The following is a 26,234-nucleotide window of genomic DNA, read 5'->3' as shown; positions in this document are numbered from 1 at the left end:
AATCTGGCTAGAACACACACACACACACACACACACACACACACACATGCACACACACAGACTCTGGGCAGACTGCTAATGCAAAACACTATACACACGCAAAGACACACACACACCATACCCCCCCTCCCCTTTCTAACACCACACACCCAGCCACGTTACAGCCCCCTGCCCCACATCGAGCCCCCTTGCTGGGATGACATCAGGCAGGCAGCCCCCTGTAGCGCTGGAGCTCCAGTTAGCATTAGCCACAAGGAACCATTGATTGATTCACTGTAATTTCATTATGTGATTTAAAGATACACACATCATATACAGCCATGTTATCGTTGTCTTCAACACATGATAGAAAGAGTACATTCCATCCCATCCACCTCTACAGTGTACACTACTATACTACACTTCAAAGGAATAGCTATTAAGACCCACCTTGTACTTCTGCTGTGGTGTGTACTTCATAGTGTGGACTTTGTAGTGCCGACGTGTGTCCTTCTAAATGCAGTAGTGTGTACTTCTTAGTGTAGTAGTAGTATAGACAGTAAAGTGGAGCGTGTACTTCATGCAGTAGTGTATATTTCCTAGTGCAGTAGTGTGTACTTCCTACTAATTCCCAGTAGTAGACTTAACTGAAGTGTAGAGTGTTGCCGTGGAGATAAAGTCTTTGAAGCGTTAGCAGCAGTCAAACTGTCTGTTCTGTTCTGACATCTGGATCAATGTTATTACTTTTGCAGAGGCAGCAGCTACTCTTCCTACTTCAAAACACTGATACACTGATGTGTGTGTCAGTGTCTCTACACCGCATGTGTGTGTGTGTGTGTGTGTGTGTGTGTGTGTGTGTGTGTGTGTTGGTTGGTTCTTCTATCCTTGTGGAGACCTAAAATCCCCAAAGGTCCCCACAAGGATAGTAAAACAATGAAAAATATCCCTCGTAGGGACATTTCCCACGTCCCCATGAAGACAAAGGCTATTTTAAGCTTAGGGGTTAGGTTTAGTTTTACGGTTACAATTACATGCTGACTAGACCGGGCACGCGCGCATTTTGATTTTGTCCATCCACACGAGACGTGATCAGGACACGCAGGTTGAAATATCAAAACGAACTCTGAACCAACTATATTAATTTGGGGACAGGTCGAAAAGCATAAAAAATTCATGGCAATTTAGCTAGCTAGCTTGCTGTTGCTAGTTAATTTGTCCTGGGATGTAAACATTGGGATCTTATTTTACCTGAAATGCACAAGGTCCTCTACTCCGACATTTAATCCACAGATAAAAGGGTAAACAGAGTTAGTTTCTAGTTCTCTCCTCCTTCAGGCTTCTTCTTCTTCTTTGGACTTTATTATGGCAGTTGGCAACTAACTTTAAGGTGCATTACCACCACCAACTGGACTGGAGTATGGACCTCAGTTCATCTTTCAATCACCCACGTGGGTATATGCTCCTAAAAACCAATGAGGAGATGGGGAGAGGCGGAACTTGCAACGCGTCAAGCATCACAAATAGAACCGAGCCTGTCTGTCTGTCTGCCCGTCTGTTCGCCTATCCGCCTGTCTGCCTGTCTCGCTACATCCCAAATGGCACCCTATTCACTATATAGTGCACTACTTTTGACCAGGGCACATAGGGATCTGGTCAAAAGTAGTGCACTATATAGTGAATAGGGTGCCATTTGGGATGCAGCCACTCTGTCTAAGCTCACAGTCGCACTGCAGACTGTACCCCGTCCACACACACACACACACTATCTCTCCTTCCCGTCTCTAGTTGTGTTTTTCCCATGGTAATTTATAGTTGGTAATAAATAGTTGGTAATTTCACTTCCTGACTGACAGCTGAAAGGTTTACTATATAGAAGACCTTCCTGTTTACGGAAATGCTGTCCAGGACTAGACGTGTGTGTGTGTGTGTGTGTGTGTGTGTGTGTGTGTGTGTGTGTGTGTGTGTGTGTGTATACATTCTACATAGACCTACTATACTTTGATTTTGAAATTAGAGGCAACAGACTGAGGAAGGGAAAAGCATGCTGAAGTATTTGTTGTTGGAATTCTGGGTATTATTGTAGTGAAAAGAAAACGACATGACTAGTGGAGACAGACAGTCAACTGGGTGCTACATGAACAATAAATATCCAACAGGATACACACACACACACACACACACACACACACACACACACACACACACACACACACACACACACACACAACATCTATACCCTGACACACAACACTGTGTGTGTGCATGCTGTGATATTTCCCACACTGTGGTGATACAGTACCTGTTAGTCTAATATATTCAACACACATTTGAATGCCAAGTGGATTAAAACACTGCTTGTCACGGTATAGAGCTAGACGCTTGTCACACACGCACATGCATATAATCAGAGAAAGAGACTGGCTTTATTTTGGCCACAAATTCCATTTCAGAGAGAGAGAGAGAGAGAGAGAGAGAGAGAGAGAGAGAGAGAGAGAGAGAGAGAGAGAGAGAGAGAAGAGAGAGAGAGAGAGAGAGAGAGAGAGAGAGAGAGAGAGCTTTCCAGTGTTCCCTCTGCCTGTCGTGAGAAGGTAGCAGGGCATATAGTGTTTGTTCTCTGTAAAAAGAGAGGGAGAGAGATAGGGGAGAGAGGGAAAGAGAGAGAGGGAGAGAGGAAGCAGGTCTTATCAAGACCCTACAATCTCATGCTTTGTGTTTGTGTTGGCTCAGTGTCGCTCAACACACTGCAGTACTAGTAGACTACCTACAGTAGCCCAGGTATATGTTTAAAAAGGAACAGTCAACTATGATTGTTGGTTAAATATACCCAATGTGTTGTGTACTTTGTGTATGTTAGACTACTAGAAGTATTCTTTATGATTTGGGACTGTAGGACTTAGGACTTCTGTAATGATAATAGAACTGTAATACAAGTAAGGGATAAACGCTGACGTTCCCTTTGCGGAGATCATTTTTCCAAGGTAATGTACAGAAAGGACGCGTTTATCCTGCTTATACCACAGTTGCCAAAGAAACAATATGAAAGCACACATTTACCAGTAGAAATCCTTTTTTTGTTTATATTTACATTTTTAATAAGATCATTCATACTTTCTCATCTTTTGGTTGCTAGAGACGCGACCCAGTCGTTCGTTCCATTAGTTCGATATTTATGGACGCCACCCAGTCGTTCATTCCATTAGTTTAATATTTATGGACGCCACCCAGTCGTTCATTCCATTAGTTTAATATTTATGGACGCCACCCAGTCGTTCATTCCATTAGTTTAATATTTATGGACGCCACCCAGTCGTTCATTCCATTAGTTTAATATTTATGGACGCCACCCAGTCGTTCATTCCATTAGTTTAATATTTATGGTCGCCACCCAGTCGTTCATTCCATTAGTTTAATATTTATGGACGCCACCCAGTCGTTCTTTCCATTAGTTTAATATTTATGGACGCCACCCAGTCGTTCATTCCATTAGTTTAATATTTATGGACGCCACCCAGTCGTTCATTCCATTAGTTTAATATTTATGGACGCCACCCAGTCGTTCATTCCATTAGTTTAATATTTATGGACGCCACCCAGTCGTTCTTTCCATTAGTTTAATATTTATGGACGCCACCCAGTCGTTCATTCCATTAGTTTAATATTTATGGACGCCACCCAGTCGTTCATTCCATTAGTTTAATATTTATGGGCGCCACCCAGTCGTTCATTCCATTAGTTTAATATTTATGGACGCCACCCAGTCGTTCATTCCATTAGTTTAATATTTATGGACGCCACCCAGTCGTTCATTCCATTAGTTTAATATTTATGGACGCCACCCAGTCGTTCATTCCATTAGTTTAATATTTATGGACGCCACCCAGTCGTTCATTCCATTAGTTTCATATTTATGGACGCCACCCAGTCGTTCATTCCATTAGTTTAATATTTATGGACGCCACCCAGTCGTTCATTCCATTAGTTTCATATTTATGGACGCCACCCAGTCGTTCATTCTATTAGTTTCATATTTATGGACGCCACCCAGTCGTTCATTCCATTAGTTTAATATTTATGGACGCCACCCAGTCGTTCATTCCATTAGTTTAATATTTATGGACGCCACCCAGTCGTTCATTCCATTAGTTTAATATTTATGGACGCCACCCAGTCGTTCATTCCATTAGTTTAATATTTATGGACGCCACCCAGTCGTTCATTCCATTAGTTTAATATTTATGGACGCCACCCAGTCGTTCATTCCATTAGTTTAATATTTATGGATGCCACCCAGTCGTTCATTCCATTAGTTTAATATTTATGGGACGCCACCCAGTCGTTCATTCCATTAGTTTAATATTTATGGACGCCACCCAGTCGTTCATTCCATTAGTTTAATATTTATGGACGCCACCCAGTCGTTCATTCCATTAGTTTAATATTTATGGATGCCACCCAGTCGTTCATTCCATTAGTTTAATATTTATGGACGCCACCCAGTCGTTCATTCCATTAGTTTAATATTTATGGACGCCACCCAGTCGTTCATTCCATTAGTTTAATATTTATGGACGCCACCCAGTCGTTCATTACATTAGTTTAATATTTATGGACGCCACCCAGTCGTTCATTCCATTAGTTTAATATTTATGGACGCCACCCAGTCGTTCATTCCATTAGTTTAATATTTATGGACGCCACCCAGTCGTTCATTCCATTAGTTTAATATTTATGGCGCCACCCAGTCGTTCATTCCATTAGTTTAATATTTATGGACGCCACCCAGTCGTTCATTCCATTAGTTTAATATTTATGGACGCCACCCAGTCGTTCATTCCATTAGTTTAATATTTATGGACGCCACCCAGTCGTTCATTCCATTAGTTTAATATTTATGGACGCCACCCAGTCGTTTGTTCTTTATGTTCCGTTGCCATGCTCGCTGGCAACGTTCTTATCCCTTGCTTGCTAGCTAGCCAGCTTGCTTTGGCTAACACAGTCACGACCTCTGCAGCCAGAATTACAGCAAAGTAGCTGTTTCCTATTGACATTCATTTGGATACATCCATAACAATGAGCTGATAAATCCCAATTTTGCCTGGCATAGCTAGAAAAGTTTACCTTCTCGTCTGAGAATTAGGCTAGAAGCTAGCTAAATTGTTTGTTGCTAGCAAACCTGCCAATATGACAACCAAATAAAAAAATATCAGTTGCTGAAAACAGCTGGTCAAACTAGAAACATGGGAGGATTTGACAGCATAGTGCCACTTGCGTCATGACTGCAACAGAAGGTACCAGAGAAATTCATGTTGATCACTCATCTCGTTGGACCTGCATTTACAATGTATCCAATTTTGGTTTGTGTGGTTGTTGGTTTAGCTTTCTGTAACTTTGTAGCAAGTACAGTCTGCATGTGTAGGCGCTTATTGTGTCGATATCTTTTACAACTGGCCCGTTATCTGGTTTTAATGTCCATTCTAGAATGCCCTTCAAGCCAATCAGAAATTAGTATTCAACAATGCCTTGGTATAACAACAATTATATAATAGCCCACGCCTATCGTTGTTAAATACAAGCTAGATAGGCAGCTGTCAAATGCCAGGGCTGGCCAGCCATGTTTCCAATTGTCCCTTTTCTAATGCCTGTAGAGAAAGCCGTCGACTGCACATACACACAGAAAAACACACACACACACACACACAAGGAGTTTGAGTAGGGAGAGGGCAAAGTTTTGTTTTGGTTGGCCAAATGTCTGTGGAAAGGGAGGGAAGGTGACAACACGAGAGAGAGAGAGAGAGAGAGAGAGAGAGAGAGAGAGAGAGAGAGAGAGAGAGAGAGAGAGAGAGAGAGAGAGAGAGAGAGAGAGAGAGAGAGACTGCAAAATCAAATGTGTAGAATGTACACTATTTTCAGTGAACATATGAGTCCCACTGTACTGGTGTTAAAATAACACTTTCGACAGTGTTAAGGATTTAACTCTGTTGCAGTGTCCCTATTCAATTATTAGAGTAATATGCAACACCTACAGTGTAAAACATAACACTTGATTTAGAATAAACTGGACTCCCTTTGCTTAGTGCTGACGCTGTTACACTTTCTCAGTGTAAGACATTAACACCTGTAGTGTTACAGTAAATCATTTTTAGGTGTCGTTTTAACACTATATGGTGTGAAGCCTAATTTGCATATTTCCCAGGGTGCCTTTTCTTTTTGAGTAAATTGTAGTTACCATCCATGACTGTATTTGGTAGTGACAGAGACATGGTTGTTGAATTTTTCCATTTTAAAGGCCTGTGGCTTTCACCAAGTGAGTTTCTAGGCAAATGTTATCATTCAACTTAAACTCTATGACAATACATTATGAATATCATAACGTCTTACTTATTGGTCTAGTTCAGTGGTTCCCAACCTGGGGTCCGCGCCCCCTTAGGGGGACACCAGAGTTCACGGGGGGTGCGCGTGATCTCATTTACTTTGAGGTCAAACATGCATAAAAAAATTCCACTATAATTTAATTGTAAAATTAATACATTTTAAAATGTTATTAAAAATCATATGCTTGCAATGCCAAGGCCCATCTAAGTCATTTGAGTGTTCGCTATTAATTGCCAAGGCTAAAAGCCGCACAATATTGGAGAGCAGCGAATCAAACCCGCCTGCCTGAAAATTGTAGAGAGGCTGTGGCCCACAGGTGGTGGATAAAGTGAGAACCGTCCCACTCTCTGACAACACTGTCAAAGACAGAATTGATAAAATGGCTGGAGATTGTCAAAACCAGCTGCACGAGTAGCTTAGGAATGTTCCCTTTGCCATTCAGTTGGATGAAACAACAACAGTGTCAGACGAATCCGTGCTCATCGTTTATGTACAATATATTGACGGTGATGACTTGAAACAAGACATTCTTATGTCTACCAATCTAGCCAAAACAACAACAGGCCAAGATATTTGTATAGCTATGGACTCATATCTCTCATCCAACAATCTGCCCTACGAGAATATTGTTGCATGCTGCACTGATGGGGCTGCAGCGTTGATGGGCAAAAACAAGGGATTTAACAGTTGATTGAAGGAAAAAGCCCCGGGGTGCGCAATTTTCCTCTGCATGCTACATCGCCAAGCATTGGCCAGTAAAAAACTTTCGGAAGACCTTAGTAACACCCTGGCAACTGTTGTTAAAGTTGTAAACTTTATTAAGGCTCACCCTACTAACAAGAGACTGTTTGCCCAGCTGTGTGAGGATGAAGCACATCAAACACTGCTGTTACACACAGAGGTACGCTGGTTGTCACGTGGACAAGTGCTTGTGCGTTTTATGGAACTGCAGGAATAAATTAAGGAATTCTTGCAAGATCACAATCGACCACTGTGCAAACAGCTGATTGATGCGTTTTGGATCAAAACGGCATACCTAGCGGATACATTCACTCTCTACAATGAGACAAACAAGCGGATGCAGGGTCCTGAATCAAACGTCATGCAGTGCAAAGACTCTCTCGACGCTTTTGTGCAGAAACTGGAGTACAGAGTTGGATAAATGTCAAAAGGGGAGCTACAACAATCTCCAATGCTGATGAAACAGTCTGGTGGCAATGTGCCTGCGTCTTTACGCACTGAGTTTACCAGGCACATGAACATGCTTCGGGAGGAAATTAAATCCCGTTTTGCTGATGTTGACGAATACTTATCAAAGGAATCATGGGTGATGGACCCTTATATCCTTCTATATAGATATATACTGTATATATATAGATCTAGGACAGAGCTATATAGGATTGGTCTGAGGGAGATCTAGGACAGAGCTATATAGGATTGGTCTGAGGGAGATCTAGGACAGAGCTATATAGGATTGGTCTGAGGGAGATCTAGGACAGAGCTATATAGGATTGGTCTGAGGGAGATCTAGGACAGAGCTATATAGGATTGGTCTGAGGGAGATCTAGGACAGAGCTATATAGGATTGGTCTGAGGGAGATCTAGGACAGAGCTATATAGGATTGGTCTGAGGGAGATCTAGGACAGAGCTATATAGGATTGGTCTGAGGGAGATCTAGGACAGAGCTATATAGGATTGGTCTGAGGGAGATCTAGGACAGAGCTATATAGGATTGGTCTGAGGGAGATCTAGGACAGAGCTATATAGGATTGGTCTGAGGGAGATCTAGGACAGAGCTATATGGATTGGTCTGAGGGAGATCTAGGACAGAGCTATATAGGATTGGTCTGAGGGAGATCTAGGACAGAGCTATATAGGTGCTGTTAATCACTTATTATGCTGATAATGAATCATTATTATTATTATTTTGGTAACAATGTGTGTGTATGGGCCTACAGTTGATTATACACAAAGATAACCAGGGCAAACCAAAGAGAAAAGGAAAGAAAAACTATAATTGATGTAAATTTTTGCCAATAAAGATTTGGAATGCATCACTTTATTATTTGGGGGGGGGCTCAGCTTTTCTTAGATACAAGTAGGGGGGGCTCCAAGGAAAAGTTTTTGGGAACCACTGGTCTAGTTGATGTCCAACTTTACCCTAATACAGTGGCGTTAGGAAACTCCTGGTTTACAGGCCACATCAGGCCTGCAAGTCACATTATGCTGGCTTGCAAAAGTGATGTGTAATTCCTATTGGAATCCAGCCAGAGTTAGGATATCCTACAGTTGGAATTTTTATTAACCTGCATTCAGAAACCATTTAAACCGGAACAACCATCTCAGTAATGGGTGCAATCAATCTAACTAAATTATTGGATTAGTTTAGAAAAATGTATGTTATTTATCTTTGTGTAGCATAAGATTAATCAATCAATCAAAGTACATGCAAAAACACAGATATTAAAGACAATCCTAAAACATAAACCTGCAGTAGAGCATGCTGGGAAATATGATAATGATGGGTGTGGTTTTGATGGGACCGCTTTACTCTCCACAGGTAAAACAATAACTCTGGATATTAACACCGACACTGGGGGTTATTTTACACCACTCAGTGTTAATTTCACAGTGAATTTCACTCCTGAATCAACACTAGAAATGTTACACTGAAAAAGAAACACTAGCTAATTTGCTGTGGAGAGAGAGAGAGAGAGAGAGAGAGAGAGAGAGAGAGAGAGAGAGAAATCAATCATTTCCAGACCCAGGGACATGTACTAGTCTATGGCGACCTAAATGCAAGAACTGGACAAGAACCTGACACCCTCAGCACACAAGGGGACAAAAACCTACCTGGAGGTGACAGCATTCCCTCCCCCATATGCCCCCCTAGGCACAACTACGACAACATTACCAACAAAAACGGGTCACAACTCCTGCAGCTCTGTCGCACACTGGGTATGTACATAGTCAATGGTAGGCTTCGAGGGGACTCCTAAGGTAGGTACACCTATAGCTCATCTCTTGGCAGTAGTACTGTAGACTACTTTATCACTGACCTCAACCCAGAGTCTCTCAGAGCGTTCACAGTCAGTCCACTGACCCCCCTATCAGACCACAGCAAAATCACAGTCTACTTGAACAGAGCAATACTCAATCATGAGGCATCAAAGCCAAAGGAACTGAATAATATCAAGAAATGCTACAGATGGAAGAAAAGTAGTGTCGAAACCTACCAAAAAACAATTAGGCAACAACAAATTCAATTTCTTTTAGACAACTTCCTGGACAAAACGTTCCACTGTAATAGTGAAGGTGTAAACTTGGCAGTAGAAAACCTAATCAGTATATTTGACCTCACAGCTTCCCTATCAAATCAAAAAATCTCTAACAGAAAACCGAAGAAAAGTAACAACAGTGACAAATGGTTTGATGAAGAATGCAAAAACCTAAGAAAGAAATTGAGAAACCTATCCAACCAAAAACATAGAGACCCAGAAAACCTGAGCCTACGCCTTCACTATGGTGAATCACTAAAACAATACAGAAATACACTATGGAAAAAGAAGGAACAGCATGTCAGAAATCAGCTCAATGTAATTGAAGAATCCATAGACTCTAACCACTTCTGGGAAAATTGGAAAACACTAAACAAACAACAACACGAAGAGCTATCTATCCAAAACGGAGATGTATGGGTAAACCACTTCTCCAATCTTTTTGGCCCTATAACAAAGAACAAACAGCAAAAAAATATACATGATCAAATACAAATCTTAGAATCAACTATTAAAGGCTACCAGAACCCACTGGATTCTCCAATTACATTGAATGAACTACAGGACAAAATACAAACCCTCCAACCCAAAAAGGCCTGTGGTGTTGATGGTATCCTCAATGAAATGATCAAATATACAGACCACAAATTCCAATTGGCTATACTTAAACTCTTTAACATCATCCTTAGCTCTGGCATCTTCCCCAATATTTGGAACCAAGGACTGATCACCCCAATCCACAAAAGTGGAGTCAAATTTGACCCCAATAACTACCGTGGGATATGCGTCAACAGCAATCTTGGGAAAATCCTCTGCATTATCATTAACAGCAGACTAGTTCATTTCCTCAGTGAAAACAATGTATTGAGCAAATGTCAAATTGGCTTTTTACCTAATTACCGTACGACAGACCACGTATTCACCCTGCACACCCTAATTGACAAACAAACAAACCAAAACAAAGGCAAAGTCTTCTCATGCTTTGTTGATTTCAAAAAAGCTTTTGACTCAATTTGGCATGCTATACAAATTGATGGAAAGTGGGGTTGGGGGAAAAACATACGACATTATAAAATCCATGTACACAAACAACAAGTGTGCGGTTAAAATGGGCAAAAAACACACACATTTCTTTCCACAGGGCCGTGGGGTGAGACAGGGATGCAGTTTAAGCCCCACCCTCTTCAATATATATATCAACGAATTGGCGAGAGCACTAGAACAGTCTGCAGCACCCGGCCTCACCCTACTAGAATCTGATGTCAAATGTCTACTGTTTGCTGATGATCTGGTGCAAACACCAAATTGAGACTGCATGCAGAATTCTGTAAAAATATCCTCTGTGTACAACGAAAAACACCAAATAATGCATGCGGAGCAGAATTAGGCCGATACCTGCTAACTAGCAAAATCCAGAAAAGAGCTGTTAGATTCTATAACCACTTAAAAGGAAGCGATTCCCAAACCTTCGATAACAAAGCCATCACCTTCAAAGAGATTAACTTGGAGAAGAGTCCCCTAAGTATGTTGGTCCTGGGGCTCTGTTCACAAACACAAACAGACCCCACAGAGCCCCAGGACAACAACAACAACACAATTAGACCCAACCAAATCATGAGAAAACAAAAAGAGAATTACTTGACACATTGGAAAAAAGTAACAAAACAACAGAGCAAAATAGAATGTTATTTGTCTCTAAACAGAGAGTACACAGTGGCAGAATACCTGACCACTGCGACTGACCCAAACTTAAGGAAAGCTTTGACTATGTACAGACTCAGTGAGCATAGCCTTGCTATTGAGAAAGGCCGCCGTAGGCAGACCTGGCTCTCAAGAGAAGACAGGCTATGTGCATACTGCCCACAAAATGAGGTGGGAACTGAGCTGCACTTCCTAACCTCCTGCCAAATGTATGACCATATTAGAGACACATATTTTCCTCAGATTACAGAGATCTACAAAGAATTCGAAAACAAACCCAATTTTTGATAAACTCCCTTATCTACTGGGTGAAAAACCACAGTGTGCCATCACAGCAGCAAGATTTGTGACCTGTTGCCACAAGAAAAGGGCAACCAGTGAAGAACAAACCCCATTGTAAATACAACCCATATTTATGGTTATTTATTTTCACATTTGTACTTTAACTATTTGCACATTGACATTTGAAATGTCTTTATTCTTTTGGAACTTCTGAGTGTAATGTTTACTGTTAATATTTATTGTTTATTTCACTTTTGTTTACTAACTACTTCACTTGCTTTGGCAATGTTAACATACGTTTCCCATGCCAGTAAAGCCCTTGAATTGAAATTGAGAGAGAGAGAGAGAGAGAGAGAGAGAGAGAGAGAGAGAGAGACAGATACAGACAGAGAGAGAGAGAGAGAGAGAGAGAGAACATTAATATTTAAATTCTGTCATTAGAAGCAGCAGTAGTAGCCTAGCTACTCTAGATAACAGATTTTGTTGCAGAGGGTGACCCACTCCTGGACGAATCAGAGGGTTACTGAAGCACCATCTGATTAGGAGAGGCTTTAGAGTGCTACTCCGTCATCTAGTGGCTGTTGTAGGAATTGACACTTCCATAGAGGTTGAAATGGCTGTCTGATTTTAGGGTTGGTTTCAGGTGATATTGAACAAAATATGATTTCTTTCTTTCCAGCATTGACCTGCTTTGGTATGTTACCCCCAAGTGACATTATAATATATTTTCAATTTTTCTCTCTATCTACCCCTCCCTGCATCCATCTTTCTCTTATCCCCCCCCTCTCCAGCCCTCTCTTCACTCTTCACTCTCTACCCCTTTCTCTTTCTCTCCCCAACCCTTCTCTCTATCTATCCCCCCTTCCATCTGTTCTCTAGATCTATCCTCTTTCTCTCTCTCTCTCTCTATCCCCTCTCTCTCTCTCTCTCAGAGGTAGTGTAGGTTAGATCAATAGCCATTATCAGCCCTGCTGCTGACATGCCATTCATTTCCACTGGAAGAGAGACCTGATACTCCATCTGGGGCTAGACACACACACACACACACACACACACACACACACACACACACACACACACACACACACACACACATACCTGACCTGCATACTAACACTTTATCAATGGCTTCAATGTCCTGAGGCTAAAGCTATAACACGGTTGTAAGATGGGTCCGATAGCTCAGTTGGTTAAAGCATGGCGCTAGCCTTAATGACTTGGGATACCCACTCTAAATAAGATGGAAATGAAATGTAGGAGGGGAGAAAACACAGAAAGAGAAGGAACGAGAGAGAAAGAGATAGAACGGCTCAACAGCAGGACAGTGATGAGAGGAGATCCCTCATCCCTCCTTTCCCCCCCCGGCCCTTTTCCATTTCCATTTAAGCCACCATCCCAAGTGAAAGACATGGTGTCGGGAGGAGCTTAGTGTGTGTGTGTGTGTTTTGGTGGCGGCAGGGAAAGGCTATACATCTTTGGAATGTGCTGGCTTTGTGATAACCAGGGGAAAATGCGATGGGGGTTGGAGGGAAGGAGGGAGCGAAGGAGGGAGGGACGGATAGGGGGAAGAGTTGCTCACGTGGGAACGACTGATTGGGGACAGTCTACAGGGCCAACACAAACACATAGCTTTGGCTCCTGGAACCACTTGGAACATACAGTTATTTACGACCCCACTGGTCGGGAAGGAAGGAAGCCATGTTTTATAACAAAGCAGGGAAAAGATGTCTGGCTGGGTTTTTTTCTTATTTTTCTTAGACATACCTTTAACTGGATAAGCATTTCATTTATTTCAGAACCAAATCTCATGTGCATGCTTTTCGGTCATGAAAGGAAACATTTTGTTGTCATGAAAATGACCACTTTTTCTACATTTTGCTTCTCTGTGAAAATGATCTCTCTCTCCCCCTCTCTCCCCCTCCCTCCCTCTCCCTCTCTCTCCAGGAGCAGACCCCAGGTATGGTCCCAGGTCTTCAGGACCCATCGGTGCCCCGTCCAACCCAGACCAACTACAACAACCTGCTGCTCATCAGGAGACACCTACAACAGGTACTTAGGGAGGGATGGAGAAAGAGACTTACTGACTGACAGACAGACAGACAAGGTCTTGGGCTTTTTGAAGTTTGTTTGTTTGTTTTTTGCAGTGAATACGCATTGTGGCTAGTGTCTTTGTGTTAGTAGCCTACATAGGCTAAATACTGGGATGTTGTGTTGTTCAGCAGGAGCAGAAGAGGCAGATGAACCAGATGAACGGCGCACAGATGGCTGAGTGCCAGCAGGGGGCACCATTTACAGGTACAGTCAAACACCAAACTAAATGTTGAATGTTTTATTTCCCTATTAATTCCAGTAAGTATTATCTAAATAATATTGGCTTTCATTATCACCAGCAAGCACTCAAAATGACATGAAATCAGAAGGATGGATATTCTCAGGTCTTAGACTCTTCTCCTTCCCTCTCTTCTCTCTCTATCTCCTTCCCTCTCTCCTCTCTCTATCTCCTTCCCTCTCTATCTCCTTCCCTCTCTCCTCTCTCTATCTCCTTCCCTCTCTCCTCTCTCTATCTCCTTCCCTCTCTATCTCCTTCCCTCTCTCCTCTCTCTATCTCCTTCCCTCTCTATCTCCTTCCCTCTCTCCTCTCTATCTCCTTCCCTCTCTATCTCCTTCCCTCTCTATCTCCTTCCCTCTCTCCTCTCTATCTCCTTCCCTCTCTATCTCCTTCTCTCTCTTCTATCTCTATCTCCTTCCCTCTTTACCTCCTTCCTGCTGTCCTCTCTCTATCTCCATCCATCTCTATCTCCTTCCCTCTCCATCTCCTTCCCTCTCTCCTCTCTCTATCTCCTTCCCTCTCTCCTCTCTCTATCTCCATCCATCTCTATCTCCTTCCCTCTCTATCTCCTTCCCTCTCTCCTCTCTATCTCCTTCCCTCTCTATCGCCTTCCCTCTCTCCATCTCCTTCCCTCTCTATCTCATTCCCTCTCTCCTCTCTATATCCTTCCCTCTCTCTCCTTCCCTCTCTCCTCTCTCTATCTCCTTCCCTCCCTCCATCTCCTTCCCTCTTTCTAGGTGGTGGTCGGCCTCTCTCTGCAGACTGTGGTGTTGGCTACCCCATGGGTGGTCCCCAGCTATCCCACGGTGGTCCCCTCCCATCTGGGCCCGGCCGCCTCTCCCTTCCCCCAGGCCACCCAGGCCACCCCGGACCCCCAGGATCTCTCACCCAAGTGGGCAGGCCGGTAGGCGCCTTCATGGGTGGTCCTCCAGGCTCCAAGCAGCCCTTCTATCACCCTTCACAGGTAAGATGAACTAACAGTTGAGACAAGACAGTTGTTTTTGTGTTTTTCTGATTATCCTTGTTGTTGTCTACAGGGGGGCGAGTTTGTTGATGCTGGTGGTATGCCAATGAGACAACCACAGTTGGCGCACGGCATGATGGGTATGGGCGGTCCGGCTGGTCCTCCAAGGCCTGGGATGCAGCAGCAGGTGTCCAGGACGGGGATGACAATCGTGGGGTCGGGGCCCGGGTCAGGGCCTGGGTCGGGGTTACCCCCTGGTCACCCCCAGCACCCACAGCATCTACCACAGGCCCATAGTGGTGGAGGGGCACCACTCCCACGTCTGATGTTTACCGCTCAGCAAACACACCAACAACAACAACAACAACAACAACAACAACAGACTGCAATGTGGCCTCCGCAGCAGCAGGGGGGACTAGTGAATTCCATGCAACATCGCATGCCCTGCAGCGACGGCCACATGGACCCGTCTGCCAATCACCAGCAGTCGCACGGACACATATTTCCTGGAGGGGGTGGGGGCACCAACGGAAGCTGCAACCTGAACCCCAACGGCCAGTTTACCCAGCAGGCATTGCGGTCGGGGATGCCCGGGGTTGGTAACAATTTTGCCCCCCACCAAGGACCTCCATCGTTACCCTCCAACCAAGGGGTCGGGGTGCCGTCCTTTCCCAGGAGACTGATGCAGAAGCTGGGTGTGTCCACGGCAGGGCAGCCCCTACCCTCCATGGTCCACCAGGGACTTCAGCCCGGTATGAGGCCCAGGGGACCCCTCTCGGCCCTGGCTGGGATGAAACCCGTTCCCCCTGGTATGATCCACCATCCAGCCCACCCAGTCCACGGTATGGCCCTACCTAGCTATCCTGCCTCTGGGGCCGTCGTCACCAAACACCCCCAACCCCACCCACACCAACATCCCCACCCCCATGGGCCCGGGTATGGACCAGGTCAGGGGAACCCTGGACACAAGCTACCCCCGTATGAGTACACTCAGCAGGGGCAGAGTAATGGGGGGATGGGGGGTAGGCCTGGTGGTGGTGGAGGAGGGGAGGTAGACTTTATTGACACTCTGGTGGGGTCAAACGAGGACTGGCTCAATAACCTCACTATGATAGACGAGTACCTGGAGCAGAACTCATAGGAGTGGGGTCAAAGGTTAAATGTCAGGGGTCAGTAAGTTGACCTCATTCCTGTATAGAAGCGCTAGGGTTAAGGGTGTGAAATGGACAGGGTATATAAAAGGCGTATGAAGGCTTTATAACTGGTAATAACAGGTGTGTGTATCTTTCTAGAAGGTTGTAGAAGGTGCCATGGTTATACCTAACTTGAGTGGACGGTTTGAGTGAATGTGATTGGAGCACTACACAGCCAACCCGCTGCTGCCGCATAAACCAACCTTTGCCTCCCACCCCAAAATGGCTACATTCCCCGCAAGGTGTGCTGTCCCTTATCGCCAGCGGCAATATTGGAAAGAGGGAATGGCCAAAATGGAACTCACGGAACACACAGAACCTCATCATCACGTGGTTACCTGGGAAACAGAAGCTTCACTCTAAAGCGCTAGCAACAGAGTAGTGGAGTCGCATTCTCATTGGTTGTTTCTGTGTCTGTAGCTTGAACAGTGGACTAATAAAGTTGTTTGAAATTTCTCCCCCGTAGGGATTTCTCCTATCAAAGGGATAGGTGTATAAAACGCACTGTGATTGGATAAAATCAATGTCCTCCAACAATGCAATTGGTCCAATGTTTTTCAGTGCATTGTTGTGATCTGTTTCTAAATTCAGTTGAATTTGCAACACCAAATCTGAGGTTTACTTTCGTATCAAAGTAATTGGGTGGGATTTGGAAGCACAGCTCAAAAACATGACAATTGCAGATTAACCAATCGGATTAGCTCCTGCTCTCACATAATGTCTTTGAGCCAATACAAAGGTGAATTAATATACAGGGAAATACAGCCAATCCCTGATCAGTTTGGGGTAATATATATCACTGATTGGCCAAAGGAACTACAGAGATGATCTGCCAATGTTACCATGGCAATTTGTTATCACTATTTTGATTTGGATCAGTCGTGTGGGGTAAACTGTATCATACACAAAAGAGAAGTACACATATTTATACTTCTTTTCTGCAGGTTACAAGTCTTCAGATTCCCTTTGTACATAAAAAATAAATAAAAAATGATTGAAATTATAGCTCACGAAATGAAATCTGTTTTAATTTGTTTTAAATATGCAAGTCAATACAGTTCGTTTTTTTTTCTCTCAGTAATACTGTGTATTACAATGTTATGACATATTTGTTATGTTTTTGACATAACTCGACTCCTGGTGCCCCAATGGCCAATGGTTCTTTTGATAGGTGATGGAGAACATTTACAAACACACACACACACACACACCATCTCTCACTCTAGGGCGGCAGGTAGCTTAGTGGTTAAGAGCATAGTGCCAGTAACCGAAAGGTCGCTGGTTCTAATCCCCGAGCCGACTAGGTGAAAAATCTGTCGATGTGCCCTTGAGCAAGGCACTTAACCCTAATTGCTCCTGTAAGTCGCTCTGGATAAGAGCGTCTGCTAAATGACTAAAAACAAAACAAAACAAACTCTGGCACTACCTGCACTCCATACCTGTGAGGTGAAAGTTGAAAGTTCATTATCTTGGTCCATCTACTGTAGTGTAATATCTTTGTTCACAGACAATATATCTATCGACTTAGACATTGTCAACATTTCATTACAATCCAAGACTACAATATAATCTCTTTTATCTGTATTACCTTATCACAAGGTAAACAGCACGTAAAGTGGAAGGCACTATCATAGAATTAGAATGAGTAGAACAGGCATACCTATTCAAATAAATTATGCCATAAGGTTCCAATTCCGTTCGTTTCATTCTATTTCTATGGGCACTTTGCTATGTATGTCATTCCAATACCAACAACAATCCACTGTGCCGCACTCTATAAGGACACATGTCAATAGTCTAGAGTTGGCTCCTCTCCTTGTCTCCTCTCCTTCATTCACACTGATCAGAAAAAAATTACTGGACAGGTGAAAGCTGGTTTGCTAGTAGGATTCCGCCATATTACTTTCACCTATCCTATTCCTATCCATTCAGATTGGTGCTGATGACAGAGAGGAGACTAGGAGAGGAAGCTATTCCTATCCATTCAGATTGGTGCTGATGACAGAGAGGAGACTAGGAGAGGAAGCTTGTCAAGACTATTAGGAGGCACCCCCAGAAGGGTTTCCCCTACCTTAGGACCACACAGGCGGGGGGACGGCGATTTAACAAGGGATTCATTGATTATCTGTGATTATATTTTTAGTTCTTGTCTTGAGTTTTTATTTGATTTAAAATAATAAACTGTATAGATGGAAAAAAAGAAAGAAAATAAATGGCGTCTGGCTTTTTTAATCCACACGGGTTCTGCCAAGTTCTGTTTTTCACTCAGTTTTTTAATAATTCCCTTCTTTTTTCCCTTCTCTTTCATGCCCGAGGTATTGCCTAGTTCAATTACCATGTCTAAACAATAGCCTTCCACTCCTATTCTTCCCTTTGTCTAACATGCGTCACATTGACACACGTTCCACCTTCCATGATGTTAGCGAGTAGCGGCCTCTAGTGGTCATTGTACGAACTACACATATAACCTCCTGGGCATTCTAATGTGTGTCAAGTATTCCGCACAGAACACATAGATTTTCCGTCGATACTGCAGTTAACGTGGTTCATGACAACATCACACTATGGAACCATAGGGGGGAAACCCTGTTCATTTCTCAGGCTTTCTCTCTGAACTTATTTTGAATCCAAAGGCTTTCACACATATGCACACACACACACACACTTTCTCCCTGACATTGTGGTTAACAGTCATCCCACACATCTACAGACAGCAGAAGCTCTGGGGAGTATGTGGGTGTGTGTGCAGAGATTTCTGTTACATGTACAGTACCAGTCAAAAGTTTGGACACACATACTCATTCTTTATTGTACTATTTTCTACATTGTAGAATAATAGTGAAGACATCAAAACTATGGAATCATGTAGTAACCAAAAAAGTGTTAAACAAATCAAAATATATGTTATATTTTAGATTCTTCAAAGTATCCACCCTTTGCCTTAATGAAAGCTTTGCACACTCTTGGCATTCTCTCAACCAGCTTCACCTGGAATGCTTTTCCAATAGTCTTGAAGGAGGTCCCACATATGCTAAGCACTCTGCGGTCCAACTCATCCCAAACCATCTCAATTGGGTTGAGGTCGGGTGATTGTCGAGGCCAGGTCATCTGATGCAGCACTCCATCACTCTTCTTCTTGGTCAAATAGCCCTTACACAGCCTGGAGGTGTGTTGGGTCATTGTCCTGTTGAAAAACAAATGACAGTCCCACTAAGCCCAAACCAAACGGGATGGCGTATTGCTGCAGAATACTGTGGTAGCCATGCTGGTTAAGTGTGCCTTGAATTCGAAATAAATCACTGACAGTGTCACCAGCAAAGCAACCTTCAGCTCCCTCCACAGATTTTCTATGGGATTAAGGTCTGGAGACTGGCTAGGCCACTCCAGGACCTTAATGTGCTTCTTCTTGAGCCACTCCTTTGTTGCCTTGGCTGTGTGTTTTGGGTCATTGTCATGCTGGAATACCCATCCACGACCCATTTTCAATGCCCTGGCTGAGGGAAGGAGGTTCTCACCCAAGATTTGACGGTACACGGCCCCGTCCATCGTCCCTTTGATGCGGTGAAGTTGTCCTGTCCCCTTAGTAGAAAAACACCCCCAAAGCATAATGTTTATAATTCTATGTTTGACGGTGTGGATGGTGTTCTTGGGGTCATAGGCAGCATTCCTCCTCCTCCAAACACGGCGAGTTGAGTTGATGCCAAAGAGCTCAATTTTGGTCTCATCTGACCACAACACTTTCACCCAGTTCTCCTCTGAATCATTCAGATGTTCATTGGCAAACTTCAGACCGGCCTGTATATGTGCTTTCTTGAGCAGGGGGACCTTAAGGGCGCTGCAGGATTTCAGTCCTTCACGGCGTAGTGTGTTACCAATTGTTTTCTTGGTGACTATGGTCCCAGCTGCCTTGAGATCATTGACAAGATCCTCCTGTGTTGTTCTGGGCTGATTCCTCACCGTTCTCATGATCATTGCAACTCCACGAGGTGAGATCTTGCATGGAGCCCCAGGCCGAGGGAGATTGACAGTTATTTTGTGTTTCTTCCATTTGCGAATAATCGCACCAACTGTTGTCACCTTCTCACCAAGCTGCTTGGCGATGGTCTTGTAGCCCATTCCAGCCTTGTGTAGGTCTACAATCTTGTCCCTGACATCCTTGGAGAGCTCTTTGGTCTTGACCATGGTGGAGAGTTTGGAATCTGATTGATTGATTGCTTCTGTGGACAGGTGTCTTTTATACAGGTAACAAGCTGAGATTAGGAGCACTCCCTTTAAGAGTGTGCTCCTAATCTCAGCTCGTTACCTGTATAAAAGACACCTGGGAGCCAGAAATCTTTCTGATTGAGAGGGGGTCAAATACTCATTTCCCTCATTAAAATGCAAATCAATTTATAACATTTTTGACATGCGTTTTTCTGGATTTTTTTGTTGTTATTCTTCTCACACTGTTCAAATAAACCTACCATTAAAATGATAGACTGATCATTTCTTTGTCAGTGGGCAAACGTACAAAATCAGCAGGGGATCAAATACTTTCTTCCCTCATAGTTTTGATGTCTTCACTATTATTCTCCAATGTAGAAAATAGTAAAAATAAAGAAAAACGCTTGATTAAGTAGGTGTGTCCAAACTTTTAACTGGTACTGTATATGAAATACGTATTTTGTCATTTGTATTTCACCGGCCTGAACTATAATTCAATGTATTTTGTAACAACATAATTTCCGGACCTGTGATTTGTATTTAAAAAATACAAAATACTTTTCTATATAATTTTTTACAGCAGTTCACAATTTTGTGGACACTTTCAACCTGCATCAGAAGTCCGATGGCACTATGGTGTGATAAGAGTGTCTGCTAAATGACCAAAATGCAAATGTGAAAAATTAACACTTGCAAAGCATGCTGGATATTATTCTAATAAGCTCCACCACAAAACAAGGTCAATAATAATGCCCAGTGTGCCTTGCAATTGTTCATTTTTACATTTACATTTACATTTACATTTTGGTTATTTAGCAGACACTCTTATCCAGAGCGACAGAGTCAATGCATTCAACTAAGTTAGATAAAGAACTGCATATCACAGTCATATTAAGTAAAAGTTTTTTTTTGTTACTGAGAATGTTGTTGTAGTGAAGGCATTCGAAATGACAAAATACTTCAATATCCCTGTATTTTATGTAAATACAATACTTTCAAAAGTATTTAGTATTTTAGATGGATACATTGGTCTTTAAGGTATATTGTATTTGTAACAAAATAAATGTTGAGGTATCTTTGTGTGTGTGTGTGTGCGCACGCGTGTGTGTGTCTGTGTCTGTGTGCGTGATTTCTAGCTAACCCCATTCAGTTCATAGAGAACAAGCTAACTGACAAGCATCTATTTGGTTGCTTCATGGTTGCCTCATAACCTTTCATGGATAAAAACCTCACAGGCAACGTGAAACATGTACAGTGGCAAGAAAAAGTATGTGAACCCTTTGGATTTACCTGGATGTCTGCATAAATTGGTCATATAATTTGATCTGATCTTCATCTAAGTCACAACAATATACAAACACAGTATGCTTAAACTAATAACACACAAAATATTGTATTTTTCTGGTCTATATTGAATACATCATTTAAACATTCACAGTGTAGGTTGGAAAAAGTATGTGAACCCCTAGGCTAACGACTTCTCCAAAGCTAATTGGAGTCAGGAGTCAGCTAACTTGGAGTCCAATCAATGAGACAAGATTGGGGATGTTGGTTAGAGCTGCCCTGCCCTACAAAAAACACTAACAAAATGTGAGTTTGCTATTCACAAGAAGCATTGCCTGATGTGAGAAGACAAATTGTCTATAAATTGAGAAAGTTCAGCACTGTTGCTACTCTCCCTAGGAGTGGCCGTCCTGCAAAGATGACTGCAAGAGCACAGCGCAGAATGCTCAGAGGTTAAGAAGAATCCTAGAGTGTCAGCTAAAGACTTACAGAAATCTCTGGAACATGCTAACATCTCTGTTGACGAGTCTACGATATGTAAAACACTAAACAAGAATGGTGTTCATGGGAGGACACCACGGAAGAAGCCACTGCTGTCCAAAAAAAAACATTGCTGCACGTCTGAAGTTTGCAAAAGAGCACCTGGATGTTCCATAGTGCTACTGGCAAAATACTCTGTGGACAGATGAAACTAAAGTTGAGTTGTTTGGAAGGAACACACAACACTATGTGTGGAGAAAAAAAGGCACAGCACACCAACATCAAAACCTCATCCCAACTGTAAAGTATGGTGGAGGGAGCATCATGGTTTGGGGCTGCTTTGTTGCCTCAGGGCCTGGACAGCTTGCTATCATCAACGGAAAAATGAATTCTCAAGTTCATCAAGACATTTTGCAGGAGAATGTAAGGCTATCTGTCCGCCAATTGAAGCTCAACAGAAGTTGGGTGATGCAACAGGACAATGACCCAAAACACATAAGTAAACCAACAACAGAATGGCTTCAACAGAAGAAAATACGCCATCTGGAGTGGCCCAGTCAGAGTCCTGACCTCAACCCGATTGAGATGCTGTGACATGACCTCAAGAGAGCGGTTCACACAAGACATCCCAAGAATATTGCTGAACTGAAAGAGTTTTGCAAAGAGGAATGGTCCAAAATTCCTCCTGACCATTGTGCAGGTCTGATCTGCAACTACAGAACATGTTTGGTTGAGGTTATTGCTGCCAAAGGAGGGTCAACCAGTTATTAAATCCAAGGGTTCACATACTTTTCCCACCCTGAACTGTGAATGTTTACACAGTGTGTTTGTCACGCTCGTGGATTGACGGATCGGACCAAGGTGCAGCGTGGTAGGCGAACATATTACTTTATTCAATGAGCACCAACAAAATACACACGAACGTAAAGTCTGCAGGCTAGGCTAGGCTAGGCTAGGCTAGGCTAGGCTAGGCTAGGCTAGGCTAGGCTAGGCTAGGCTACGCTGCTGCTGCTGCACAAAACCAAGATCCCACAAACTAAGGTGGAAAAAGGCTGCCTAAGTATGATCCCCAATCAGAGACAACGATAGACAGCTGCCTCTGATTGGGAACCATACCCGGCCAACAAAGAAATAGACAAACTAGAATGCCCACCCATCACACCCTGACCTAACCAAATAGAGAATAAAAGGGATCTCTAAGGTCAGGGAGTGACAGTGTTCAATAAAGACGTGGAAACGTATAATTGTTTGTGTGTTATTAGTTTAAGCACACTGTGTCTATTGTTGTGACTTAGATGAAGATCAAATCACATTTTATGACCAATTCATGCAGAAATCCAGGTAATTCCAAAGGGTTCATGTACTTTTTCTTGCCACTGTATCTCTTCACATTTCATTATTAATAAAACATCAAAGGAAATGCAGATGGAACTCTACGTATAGCAACAGCCTGTCTATAGCAACACCTGGGTGTTCATATATCTGACACGTATAAGTTCTGTTTTCTATAGTTCTCACTGGTTCATTTATTGTGTGTGTGTGTGTGTGTGTGTGTGTGTGTGTGTGTGTGTGTGTGTGTGTGTGTGTGTGTGTGTGTGTGTGTGTGTGTGTGTGTGTGTGTGTGTGTGTGTGTGTGTGTGTGTGTGTGTGTGTGTGTGTGTGTGTGTGTGTGTGTGTGTTCCTTTATAGACCGAACAGGCACCTGGTTTTGATTCCACCATGTTAGGACTGTTTGTCACATTCAATCTGCAGATGTACTGTATTTCTTCCACTATGTCTATTAGAATAAAGGCTAAGCCAGCAGGCAAAACCTACCAGCTCTCACAGTCTAACGTCAGAATTCATCCATGTTTCTCAAACGTCAAATTTCGAAGTTGTTCCAAATGTCAAATTTCGAAGTGTTTAAGGTTAAGTTTAGGCATTAACTCCGAATTTCTAAGGTTTGGGTAAAGTTCAGGCATTAACTCCAACATCTTAAGGTTAGGCATTAACTCTGAATGGTTAAGGGAAAGGTTAAGGTTTGGGATAGGCTTAAATGTTTTTATCAAAAACAACTTTCTATGCTTACTCCCATCCACCATCCCCGTCCACAACACCCTAGCAAAACCCAAACCTACTTGAAGGTAACATCGCTCACTGTTGCCCCTAGTGGATGGATGGACATTGAATACTGACTTGTATAACAGGTGACCTGGCTGGGAAAAACATGGTTGAAAATACAGAACATCATAATGAATGTAAAACTGGTTGTAATGATGTCATAATGAAGGTAAAACTGGTTGATATGTCATAATGAATGTAAAACTGGTTGATATGTCATAATGAATGTAAAACTGGTTGATGTGATGTCACAATGAATGTAAAATTGGTTGATAGGATGTCATAATTAATGTAAAACTGGTTGATATGATGTCATAATGAATGTAAAACAGGTTGATATGATGTCATAATGAATGTAAAACTGGTTGTAATGACGTCATTTCAACCAATATTGCCCACTGTGGAAATGACTTTCTGAACCCCAGTAACATGGGCTTCCTATAACTTGGGCCTGGTCAGGTCATTGGTCAGGAAATGCTCTTTGTTTTAACTATAGTATATAATTAGGATCAGGAGTTTTTCCTGACATGCTTGGCCTAACCAGAAAGAACTCTTGCCCTTACTATACAGGCCATGACACAAACCTATGGACATACAGTGAGGGAAAAAAGTATTTGATCCCCTGCTGATTTTGTATGTTTGCCCACTGACAAAGACATGATCAGTCTATAATTTTAATGGTAGGTTTATTTGAACAATGAGAGACAGAATAACAACAAAAAATCCAGAAGAACGCATGTTATAAATTGATTTGCATTTGAATTAGGAAAATAAGTATTTGACCCCCTCTCAATCAGAAACATGACTTAGTACTTGGTGGCAAAACCCTTGTTGGCAATCACAGAGGTCTGACGTTTGCACACATCTCAGGAGGGATTTTGTTCCACTCCTCTTTGCAGATCTTCTCCAAGTCATTAAGGTTTCGAGGCTGACGTTTGGCAACTCGAACCTTCAGCTCCCTCCACAGATTTTCTATGGGATTAAGGTCTGGAGACTGGCTAGGCCACTCCAGGACCTTGATGTGCCTCTTCTTGAGCCACTCCTTTGTTGCCTTGGCAGTGTGTTTTGGGTCACTGTCATGCTGGAATATCCACCCATGACCCATTTTCAATGCCCTGGCTGAGGGAAGGAGGTTCTCACCCAAGATTTGATGGTACATGGCCCCCGTCCATCGTCCCTTTGATGCGGTGAAGTTGTCCTGTCCCCTTAGCAGAAAAACACCCCCAAAGCATAATGTTTCCACCTCCATGTTTGACGGTGGGGATGGTGTTCTTGGGGTCATAGGCAGCATTCCTCCTCCTCCAAACACGGCGAGTTGAGTTGATGCCAAAGAGCTCGATTTTGATCTCATCTGACCACAACACTTTCACCCAGTTCTCCTCTGAATCATTCAGATGTTCATTGGCAAACTTCAGACGGGCCTGTATATGTGCTTTCTTGAGCAGGAGGACCTTGCGGGCGCTGCAGGATTTCAGTCCTTCATGGCATAGTGTGTTACCAATTGTTTTCTTGGTGACTATGGTCCCAGCTGTCTTGAGATCATTGACAAGATCCTCCCGTGTAGTTCTGGGCTGATTCCTCACCGTTCTCATGATCATTGCAACTCCACAAGGTGAGATCTTGCATGGAGCCCCAGGCCGAGGGAGATTGACAATTATTTTGTGTTTCTTCCATTTGCGAATAATCACACCAACTGTTGTCACCTTCTCACCAAGCTGCTTGGCGATGGTCTTGTAGCCCATTCCAGCCTTGTGTAGGTCTACAATATTGTCCCTGACATCCTTGGAGAGCTCTTTGGTCTTGGCCATGGTGTAGAGTTTGGATTCTGATTGATTGATTGCTTCTGTGAACAGGTGTCTTTTATACAGGTAACAAGCTAAGATTAGGAGCACTCCCTTTAAGACATCATCTTTCTGATTGAGAGGGGGTCAAATACTTATTTCCCTCATTAAAATGCAAATCAATTTATAACATTTTTCACATGCGTTTTTCAGGATTTTTTTTGTTGTTATTCTGTCTCTCACTGTTCAAATAAACCTACCATTAAAATTATAGACTGATCATTTCT

The 26,234-nt window shown here is 42.9% G+C and overlaps 1 protein-coding gene across 1 annotated transcript in view; it reads left to right on the top strand.

The window, feature by feature from the left end:
* The window catches only part of LOC121554193 (trithorax group protein osa-like), a 114,182-nt gene extending 97,627 nt beyond the window's left edge, over positions 1–16,555 (top strand). Inside the window, exons 3-6 of the mRNA XM_045211839.1 lie at positions 13,558–13,662; positions 13,833–13,908; positions 14,680–14,906; positions 14,980–16,555. Of these exons, the coding sequence (XP_045067774.1) occupies positions 13,558–13,662; positions 13,833–13,908; positions 14,680–14,906; positions 14,980–16,047 (1,476 nt within the window). The 3' untranslated portion in view covers positions 16,048–16,555. The remainder of the gene's footprint in view (positions 1–13,557; positions 13,663–13,832; positions 13,909–14,679; positions 14,907–14,979) is intronic.
* Positions 16,556–26,234: the final 9,679 nt, after the last annotated feature.

This window comes from Coregonus clupeaformis, chromosome 39 (genome assembly GCF_020615455.1).
Source record: "Coregonus clupeaformis isolate EN_2021a chromosome 39, ASM2061545v1, whole genome shotgun sequence".
In the NCBI taxonomy this organism is placed as follows: domain Eukaryota; kingdom Metazoa; phylum Chordata; class Actinopteri; order Salmoniformes; family Salmonidae; genus Coregonus; species Coregonus clupeaformis.
The sequence above is the reverse complement of the archived record's forward strand: the minus strand, read 5'-3'. Positions and strand labels throughout refer to the sequence as shown.